We start from the raw sequence: 11224 nt of genomic DNA on the forward strand, positions 1-11224 counted from the left end.
ACGTGATGTTTGCCCAAAAGTATAATGGCATTACCTCGGAATTTGAGCTGTAGTCTTGAGCAACTCCCGGTTTCTTTTCGTATTGGTGACTTCATACATCCTTGAAGTGACGTGATTTTTTTTTTTTTTGACGAATATTTATGGACATTACCTCAGCGAATTGTTATGTAGCTTTGTGAGCACGACGGATCCATAAGTATAAAGTTTTTTGTTTGTTTCTCCACAGTAGCCTTAGATTACTTGTGATGAGAGTTTAGTCTTAAGGGAAACATTGTTATTAGTTGGATGTCTATTGATCGGGACTGCAGTTCTTCATTATTGATGACCTCCACTGTATAGGTCACTCATTTCCACATACTTTTATTTGTAGTCATGAAAAAATAATACACACACACACACTTATGATTTTGATTTATGTAGTGGGGACGTAATTATGATCATGGTGATATTTTGACAATTTTTTTTGTATGGGTGACGTCATTGTAATTGGTGTATTTTGTTTCAGGATGATGACCAGCTGAGCTAGTGAGAGCCCCAAGTGGCGGGCGGTGGCTTCTGCCACCAGAGTCCTACATGGACCATTCTGGTCCAATCATTGACACTCCGCTCAGCCCCTCTGAAAGCAGAAATGGAAGCCCTACACATAAGAAGGCCAGGGGACGGGTTCGAGGCCTACCGCGGCTGCTGGCCATTAATGCACTGGTGTGTGGGGTGGAGATTGTGTCCAGTGCTGCCTTCACATACATCCCTCCATTACTGCTTAAGGCAGGCTACACGGAAACCATCATGACAGTCATTCTTGGTATTGGTGAGTTACTTTCTTTAACATGTTTACTCGTATTCTTCTTACAATAACCATGATTAGCCGATATTTCATTGTTTGGCAGCAATTGTTTTGGGCTTCATTAAAAATAATGCACTTGATTTCAGAACGTAGGTAATCATCTTTGAAGTGGAAGGAAATGTTAAAGAGGATTTCTGTATTCCAATTTAGAGCTTGGGTTTTCTTTTCCCTCGTTTGATATTGTGTTATTGGAGAAAGAATGGTTATTGTCATTTTGCAAATTGATGATTATTGCAATGATTATGGTTGTGATGCTGCTGCTACTAATGATAACAATTAATGAGGTGATTATAAAGACAGTGGTAATGATTATTATGATTATTCAGAATGAATGATTGGAACAAGTTTGTTTGTAGTTTTGCACGCTGTGCTTTGCTTTTAGGATTTAGTGGAATTCTGAAAGTTGAAGGTCTTATATAATATTTTGCCCTTCACGCCTTCGTGTGTCTGTTTTACGGAAGAGTTTTATTTATATTGTGTGTGTCTGTGTGTGCATAGAATTTAGAATATATGCGGATGTATTTGCATGTGAATTTTAAGTTAGTGGTTGTTATTCCAAGTGTCTTTGTGAGTGTTATATATGCATAATTTTTTAGCTGTAAGTTTTCATGCTAATTAGTAACGATATTTGACCCAGCTCCGTTTTTGGACTTGATGACTGTTCCTCTATTGGCTGAGTGGAGCGACCAGTGTACTTCATTGTTTGGGCGGCGGCGGCCTTTTATCATGATCCTCTCTACAGTGCTCCTTTTTTCTCTCATTCTCATCCCCTACGGACCCACCATTACCACTCTCATCACAGGGAGTAATTCTCTTAGGGTTAAGTAAGTTGAAACTTAATTTTGCGTTTCTTATCCTTATTTTTAAAAGGCTTATAGGATAGATGGTTTAAGGGTTACAGTCAGGACAGTGTTGTTACTCTTAAAGTTTGTGGTTAGGTTGGCCTGAAAAATCATGAATGGTGAATATAAATGTGGACTTTATTATTGCTTGAAAGTTGAATAGATGTAAGTCGTTATCCAGAATGATGTCACAGGTAAGATGCTAGAGCCATAGATTAAGTTTGAATTGCAGACAGAAAAGTTATTCATTTGACTCTTAAAATTGTAGAATTTTATAATGGCCTCACTACCTGACTCGAGTGAACATATTAAATGCATATGACTAGATTGGACAAAAATACCATCTAAGAGAGGAAAGGTTTTATTCTTTTAATCCAGAACTTGTATGTATTGGAAATTGTTATAGACTTTATGTGATCTTCAGAACCATTACCAACCATTTTATATGGCATATGTGATGACTTTCTTAGACAAATTCAGCTTGGAATATGCATGGTATGTAAGTTAGATTGAAAATAAAGAAATCGTTTTACTTGGGAAATATCTTTTAAATGCACTTTATTTCGAAATAGTGATTACCTAATTTTTTCAGCATGACTATTTTGGCTATTGGAGTAATCTTGCTGGATTACAGTTACCAAGCGCTGTTCAATCCATGTGAGTCCCTGTTATCAGATTTGATGGCCACAGCACCAGAGTGGGAGCAGACTCGAGGTTTCACTGTTTATTCAGCTGGCATCTCTCTTGGATGCATATTAGGATACCTCATTGTGTCAATTGACTGGTCATCAGCTGGATTCCTAATTGGATCTCAGGAACAAACAGCATTCTCAGTCATCTTCATCCTATTTTTACCATGCCTGTTTCTTACACTTGTTTGTGCCAAGGAAAAACCCTATCGTCGAACTAGAGATCTGTTGCAACAGCCTTCAGAAGAAGTTTGTCTTAGTAAGAATGTTGCTGAAAAAGAGTTTTTGATAACAAGAAAACCTGATTCGACTGTGTGTGTTCAAGATGGAGTGACAATGCTTGATTTAACTAGTGATGGTACAACATTTGTCAAGGATAATCCATCAGATGGTGGTTATGAGAGTGGATCCAGTGAAAATGATGAAACTGCACCTCTTGTTCTTCCATCTTCAGAGATAATTAGATGGAGATTTCAAAGAATCGTCCATCAAATCAATCGTTTGCCAAGGATAACATTACAAAGACTAGTAAATAGTCTGTTTCGTTTAGTGTGGAAAATTATTAAGGTTTTAAGTTATTTACCCTATCAGGTTAGTGTAACAGTACCCTATCAGGTTAGTGTAACATTTTGTGCTACATAACTTAAGTTTATATAGAATTTGTGTAATAAACATATGTCCATGTGACAGTAAAACAAATAAATGCTTCTTATATATCAGCTAATGATAAGGTTTCAATTATTGAATTGACTGATTATGATAATGTCCTCCCAGATAATTAAATTACCACTGGACACCTGGAAAAGAGTTACTGGTGCTCCAACTGTGCTTCGCCGCCTTTTCTTGTCCGAGCTGTTTGGATGGATGGGCTTCATGTGCCACAATATGTTCTTCACTGACTTTGTGGGACAGTATATGTATGGAGGACTACCAGATGCCCCAGAGCACACAAAATTGGCTGTTTTATATGATGAAGGAGTCAGAATGGGTTCATGGGGCCTTTTCCTCCACAGTCTCACTGGTAAGTTGTAAGCATTCATTCTTTTAGCTTAATTCTTTTGGTCTTGGAATTTGAGACCTAGTGTATTAAGAAAAAATATTACATTTTCATTCAAGCTTTATTTTGAAAGACTTATTAGTTTGAAGTGTTCAGTTTTGTTATGTATGGAGGAAAATGGGCAGTTTACTATGTACACAAGGACTTTGATTTAGTCCATTGAAATTGATCCATGTGTTTTTGTGGTACACTTGCACTAGAACACAGTTGGTGGAGGCATTGATGTGCAGTGGAAATGTTGACTTCATCTAGAAGTGAAGAGGTTTTTAAAAAAAAGCAATTTTAGTCTCAATGTTATTATGAGGAATGCTGAAGGTTTTACCTGAAATTATAAAAATTTAGCTCTCCCAGAAACATAGTTTTTCATATATATGTACTATTGAATGTGTTTGATGATAGAGTGGCAGATATAGGGTGTTTTGGTCGAGGTGGTGTGCAAAGTGAGAGGGTTAGGGAAAATGATTTGGTAAACAGAGAAGAGGTAGTAAAAGCTTTGCGGAAGATGAAAGCCGGCAAGGCAGCAGGTTTGGATGGTATTGCAGTGTAATTTATTAAAAAAGGGAGTGACTGTATTATTGACTGGTTGGTAAAGTTATTTAATGTATGTATGGATCGATGTGGTATACCGGGGTTGACGTGCTGTCAGTGGATTGAATCAGGGCATGTGAAGCGTCTGGGGTAAACCATGGAAAGCTGTGTAGGTATGTATATTTGCGTGTGTGGACGTATGTATATACATGTGTATGGGGGTGGGTTGGGCCATTTCTTTCGTCTGTTTCCTTGTGCTACCTCGCAAACGCGGGAGACCGACAAAAAAAAAAAATTATTATTATTATTATTTTTTTTTCTTTTTTTTATACTTTGTCGCCGTCTCTCGCATTTGCGAGGTAGCGCAAGGAAACAGACGAAAGAAATGGCCCAACCCCCCCCCCATACACATGTATATACATACGTCCACACACGCAAATATACATACCTACACAGCTTTCCATGGTTTACCCCAGACGCTTCACATGCCTTGATTCCATCCACTGACTGCACGTCAACCCCGGTATACCACATCGCTCCAATTCACTCTATTCCTTGCCCTCCTTTCACCCTCCTGCATGTTCAGGCCCCGATCACACAAAATCTTTTTCACTCCATCTTTCCACCTCCAATTTGGTCTCCCACTTCTCGTTCCCTCCACCTCCGACACATATATCCTCTTGGTCAATCTTTCCTCACTCATTCTCTCCATGTGCCCAAACCATTTCAAAACACCCTCTTCTGCTCTCTCAACCACGCTCTTTTTATTTCCACACATCTCTCTTACCCTTACGTTACTTACTCGATCAAACCACCTCACACCACACATTGTCCTCAAACATCTCATTTCCAGCACATCCATCCTCCTGCACACAACTCTATCCATAGCCCACGCCTTGCAACCATACAACATTGTTGGAACCACTATTCCTTCAAACATACCCATTTTTGCTTTCCGAGATAATGTTCTCGACTTCCACACATTCTTCAAGGCCCCCAGAATTTTCGCCCCCTCCCCCACCCTATGATCCACTTCCGCTTCCATGGTTCCATCCGCTGACAGATCCACTCCCAGATATCTAAAACACTTCACTTCCTCCAGTTTTTCTCCATTCAAACTCACCTCCCAATTGACTTGACCCTCAACCCTACTGTACCTAATAACCTTGCTCTTATTCACATTTACTCTTAACTTTCTTCTTCCACACACTTTACCAAACTCAGTCACCAGCTTCTGCAGTTTCTCACATGAATCAGCCACCAGCACTGTATCATCAGCGAACAACAACTGACTCACTTCCCAAGCTCTCTCATCCCCAACAGACTTCATACTTGCCCCTCTTTCCAAAACTCTTGCATTTACCTCCCTAACAACCCCATCCATAAACAAATTAAACAACCATGGAGACATCACACACCCCTGCCGCAAACCTACATTCACTGAGAACCAATCACTTTCCTCTCTTCCTACACGTACACATGCCTTACATCCTCGATAAAAACTTTTCACTGCTTCTAACAACTTTCCTCCCACACCATATATTCTTAATACCTTCCACAGAGCATCTCTATCAACTCTATCATATGCCTTCTCCAGATCCTTAAATGCTACATACAAATCCATTTGCTTTTCTAAGTATTTCTCACATACATTCTTCAAAGCAAACACCTGATCCACACATCCTCTACCACTTCTGAAACCACACTGCTCTTCCCCAATCTGATGCTCTGTACATGCCTTCACCCTCTCAATCAATACCCTCCCATATAATTTACCAGGAATACTCAACAAACTTATACCTCTGTAATTTGAGCACTCACTCTTATCCCCTTTGCCTTTGTACAATGGCACTATGCACGCATTCCGCCAATCCTCAGGCACCTCACCATGAGTCATACATACATTAAATAACCTTACCAACCAGTCAACAATACAGTCACCCCCTTTTTTAATAAATTCCACTGCAATACCATCCAAACCTGCTGCCTTGCCGGCTTTCATCTTCCGCAAAGCTTTCACTACCTCTTCTCTGTTTACCAAATCATTTTCCCTAACCCTCTCACTTTGCACACCGCCTCGACCAAAACACCCTATATCTGCCACTCTATCATCAAACACATTCAGCAAACCTTCAAAATACTCACTCCATCTCCTTCTCACATCACCACTACTTGTTATCACCTCCCCATTTGTGCCCTTCACTGAAGTTCCCATTTGCTCCCTTGTCTTACGCACTTTATTTACCTCCTTCCAGAACATCTTTTTATTCTCCCTAAAATTTAATGATACTCTCATTTGCCCTTTTTTTCACCTCTTGCACCTTTCTCTTGACCTCCTGTCTCTTTCTTTTATACATCTCCCACTCAATTGCATTTTTTCCCTGTAAAAATCGTCCAAATGCCTCTCTCTTCTCTTTCACTAATACTCTTACTTCTTCATCCCACCACTCACTACCCTTTCTAATCAACCCACCTCCCACTCTTCTCATTATTATTATTATTATTATTAGGGAAGAAAGAAAGGTTAGTTCAAGTGTGAGTTTGAATGGATTCACTGAAGGAAGTGAGGTATTTTAGATTGCTGAAAGTGGACATGGCAGCTGTGCTGCTGAATTGAACCCAAGGTTTGATGAGAGAGCAGTGGTTCTTGATGCATAAAGGAGAGCATGGAAAGAGAGGTTAATGTTCATAGGTGACAAGATGGGTATTTTTGATGGTAGAGTAGCTCCATTTGAGCAATATGGGTATGAGGTGTGGGTCATAAATGAAATTATTTGAAATGGTGAATTGTTTTGGAAATTAGATGCATAAGGACAGTATGTGGTGTGAAGAGGGTTAATCAAGTAAAGAATGATAAGGTAAGAAAGAGGTGCAATAGTGAGAAGAATATGGCTGAGAAGCTGAAGAGGTTGTGTTGAAAATGGTTGGACATATTGAGAGCATGAGTGAAAAGAGACTGACAAAAAGGGTATGTATCAGAGTGTTAAAGAAGGAACAAGGATGAGATGGGAAATTGGAGTATATGCGGCATACAGGGGAGAGCATGCTGTCCATGGGCTGAAGTGGTTAGGGAAATCATGGAAAGGTCCGCAGGGTTTGGTTGTGGATAGGTGGGTCTGGTTTCTGTGCATTTTGGGAGTGGATGTGGGCAAATGAGGCTATATCTTCATCTCTACCTTGCTAATGTAGGGAACAGTATAGAGTGTATCTGAAAACATCATTTAACTTTATAAAACAGAAAACATTGAGAGCATTCCCTGAATACCCTTAAAACAAGTATCAAACATTGCCAATGGATTGTTTTATTCTCAGGGCTTTCAGAAAATAGTTGAAGTTAAGGAATAGGTGATAAGTTATTTTGAAAACTGGATCATTTGCCACTAAACAACATATGGATTTCATTGTGGCATTGCAGTTAGTAGAATGATCAAAAGAATTAAATCCTCTCCTTTCATTTTGCTCTTGAAAATACTTGTATTCATATTTAGTATTATTTAGAAAACTGAGATAATCTCAAGACTAGAACTTGGTGAAGATGTTTGGCTGAAGTGTGTAGAAAGTTTCTGTATTTTTGTACTGGTAACTACTAACATTTTTGTGACTGGTTTCAAATTAATGGTATATATATTTTTTTCAGCATGTTTATATGCGTTTTGTATTCAACAACACATTGTACGCCTAGTTGGTCATCGCACCGTTTTCATTGGAGGTTTATTTATCTTCACGATTGCCATGGCTGCAACAATCATCTCTCCAACAATAACATATCTAAATGTAGTAACAGCTTTATCTGGAATAGGATTTGCTGCACTTACATCAACACCAAACATGTTAGTCACGCTCTACAACTCTGATAGACATGTAAGTGATTTTCTTATGAGTTACCTTGTAAGTGATACGTAGTGCATTCATTTGTAAAAGTGAGGACCAAGGCTTTGTGTAAAGTGTTTTTGTGAACAATGGGGAATCCTTCCAAATGTATTTTTTTTCATTGCTATTTCATGAATACTCTTGTGATATTGTTCATATACTCCTTGTTGAACCACATCATTGATGGTTTTCATTCATTTTGGAAAAGTCTGTATGCCTCTGTAATCCATAAGTGTTTGGTGTGGCATAGTTGGAATTAGGGCAGTATAATAGAGTGTTGTAGGAAAGGCAAGTTGTGCAAGACAATTTTTCCTGAATAGTTTCATTGGTTTTCCTGTTGCTTCATCAATTCTTTTAGGATCTGCATGATGATGAATTAATATCATCCAAGGAAACCAGTGTGTATAGAATCTTTCTAACATCACTTTGATCTTTTCCACAGTTATACCTATGGGATGACAGCAACACACATTGGGGTGAAGAAAAGGGACTCAGCACTGATGTAGCTGTGCTGGATACTGCTTACTTCTTGTCCCAGATAGTATTATCCATATTTATGGGACCAATAGTTGACTTGACTGGCTCTGCTGTCCCATACATGGTTGTGGCAACATTAACTGGAATAGTCTCCGTGTACTGTGGTACTCGAGTGGTGTTCACCGATTGTCACTTGAAGCAACTCAGGGCTGGAGCCTTTTAATGTGTTGATCTTTGTGGCCTTAAGAACTTATGTGTGTGTCACATAGTTTTGAGCCTTGAATAACATGAACTTTATTCTTAGATACTTATTATAATTGTTTAGTCAGAAATGCTAATATTCTTTTGATAATTGATTCCTGAATAAAGGGAAGTGGCTCGAATCACATTAATGTGAATGATACTTTTTATCATGAAATAGCACATTGTTATAAGAAATATTTTTTGTATCAGGTTTATGAGATTGCCGTGAAGATTATTTTGAATTTTGCAATATATGATTTCAGTTTTGCAGTAAATTTATTACATTCAGTTTCATGGTTTCAGTTGATGATCATTTATCATTTTTGTATTTGTAAAGACAACTAAGTGAACGAAATAAATGATATATCTCCTCTGAAACAGATTGAACTTTTGAATTTAATGAATTTCTTGATGGGGCAAATTTAAGATGAGAAAGACAAGGGGATGAGGTTCCTCGTCATTGCCCAGCATAAACAGATAACTGTGAATAGCTTATTTAGTGGTGTTATGTAGTTCTGATTGAAATTGATTTATGCATTAGCTCTTTTGCCTTCTTTGATACATTCTTGTTTTGTGCCACCTACTGTTCATATTTGTTATATGATAAATCTTTATATGCGCATTTTTCATATAATTATGATACTATTTTCACAGTAAAGTTTCTTGACAAGATAGCTTAAGATGAACAGGTTCACCCATTAATTTTTGGTTTCATTCTTGAATATTTATTCCATCATTCGTAAAATGTTATCATAAAATTTTCCCTTCACATATTAATTTGCTATTAATCATATTTCTAGCAACATTCATTCATCCTAAAGAAAGACGATTTCAAAAATTAGCATAGCTATTCTTTTAACACCTGTAGAGGTATCAAAAGCTGTCTGTAGAAGTATCTTTTCTCCATACTCTTTGACATATTACACTTAATTCATTTGACAAAAAGGATCAAAAAAAGGCAAAATGAACTTTGCTCTTATAAATTTGTCATTTATTTCAATTGGTAAACAACAGCAGTTGAAACGTTAGAATTGAACTTTGCCGTACGTAAAATGAAGACATTATTCACACTAATCTGCAGAATGTTTTTTAAAGAATGTGCAAGCCAATTGAAATCTGCTAAGTCAGCACAGAATATTGACACATTAGTAACATTGTTCTGTATTTAGCACAAGATATTATTTTTTTTTTTTTTTTTTTTTTTTTTTTATACTTTGTCGCTGTCTCCCGCGTCTGCGAGGTAGCGCAAGGAAACAGACGAAAGAAATGGCCCAACCCCCCCCCCCCCCATACACATGTACATACACATGTCCACACACGTGTATACATACCTACACAGCTTTCCATGGTCCACCCCAGACGCCTCACATGCCTTGATTCACTCCACTGACAGCACGTCAACCCCTGTATACCACATCGCTCCAATTCACTCTATTCCTTGCCCTCCTTACACCCTCCTGCATGTTCAGGCCCCGATCACACAAAATCTTTTTCACTCCATCTTTCCACCTCCAATTTGGTCTCCCTCTTCTCCTCGTTCCCTCCACCTCCGACACATATATCCTCTTGGTCAATCTTTCCTCACTCATTCTCTCCATGTGCCCAAACCATTTCAAAACACCCTCTTCTGCTCTCTCAACCACGCTCTTTTTATTTCCACACATCTCTCTTACCCTTACGTTACTTACTCGATCAAACCACCTCACACCACACATTGTCCTCAAACATCTCATTTCCAGCACATCCATCCTCCTGCGCACAACTCTATCCATAGCCCACGCCTCGCAACCATACAACATTGTTGGAACCACTATTCCTTCAAACATACCCATTTTTGCTTTCCGAGATAATGTTCTCGACTTCCACACATTTTTCAAGGCTCCCAAAATTTTCGCCCCCTCCCCCACCCTATGATCCACTTCCGCTTCCATGGTTCCATCCGCTGACAGATCCACTCCCAGATATCTAAAACACTTCACTTCCTCCAGTTTTTCTCCATTCAAACTTACCTCCCAATTGACTTGACCCTCAACCCTACTGTACCTAATAACCTTGCTCTTATTCACATTTACTCTTAACTTTCTTCTTCCACACACTTTACCAAACTCAGTCACCAGCTTCTGCAGTTTCTCACATGAATCAGCCACCAGCGCTGTATCATCAGCGAACAACAACTGACTCACTTCCCAGGCTCTCTCATCCCCAACAGACTTCATACTTGCCCCTCTTTCCAGGACTCTTGCATTCACCTCCCTAACAACCCCATCCATAAACAAATTAAACAACCATGGAGACATCACACACCCCTGCCGCAAACCTACATTCACTGAGAACCAATCACTTTCCTCTCTTCCTACACGTACACATGCCTTACATCCTCGATAAAAACTTTTCACTGCTTCTAACAACTTGCCTCCCACACCATATATTCTTAATACCTTCCACAGAGCATCTCTATCAACTCTATCATATGCCTTCTCCAGATCCATAAATGCTACATACAAATCCATTTGCTTTTCTAAGTATTTCTCACATACATTCTTCAAAGCAAACACCTGATCCACACATCCTCTACCACTTCTGAAATTGTTTCCAATTTTTTGTAATTCCTGACAATCTTAAATGGATATACAGCATATGAAATATGATCCAAGTTATGTTTAACTCCAAGTTG

General features: G+C 38.7%; 1 protein-coding gene across 5 annotated transcripts in view; it reads left to right on the forward strand.

The window, feature by feature from the left end:
• The window catches only part of LOC139753191 (solute carrier family 45 member 3-like), a 34519-nt gene extending 25591 nt beyond the window's left edge, over nucleotides 1-8928 (forward strand). For all 5 annotated transcript variants that reach the window (XM_071669392.1, XM_071669393.1, XM_071669391.1 and 2 more), the window contains exons 2-7: nucleotides 506-808; nucleotides 1482-1668; nucleotides 2279-2966; nucleotides 3150-3396; nucleotides 7598-7821; nucleotides 8273-8928. In XM_071669392.1, the coding sequence (XP_071525493.1) occupies nucleotides 574-808; nucleotides 1482-1668; nucleotides 2279-2966; nucleotides 3150-3396; nucleotides 7598-7821; nucleotides 8273-8530 (1839 nt within the window). In that variant the 5' untranslated portion in view covers nucleotides 506-573 and the 3' untranslated portion in view covers nucleotides 8531-8928. The remainder of the gene's footprint in view (nucleotides 1-505; nucleotides 809-1481; nucleotides 1669-2278; nucleotides 2967-3149; nucleotides 3397-7597; nucleotides 7822-8272) is intronic.
• Nucleotides 8929-11224: the final 2296 nt, after the last annotated feature.

Source organism: Panulirus ornatus, chromosome 14, assembly GCF_036320965.1.
Source record: "Panulirus ornatus isolate Po-2019 chromosome 14, ASM3632096v1, whole genome shotgun sequence".
NCBI classification, from domain to species: domain Eukaryota; kingdom Metazoa; phylum Arthropoda; class Malacostraca; order Decapoda; family Palinuridae; genus Panulirus; species Panulirus ornatus.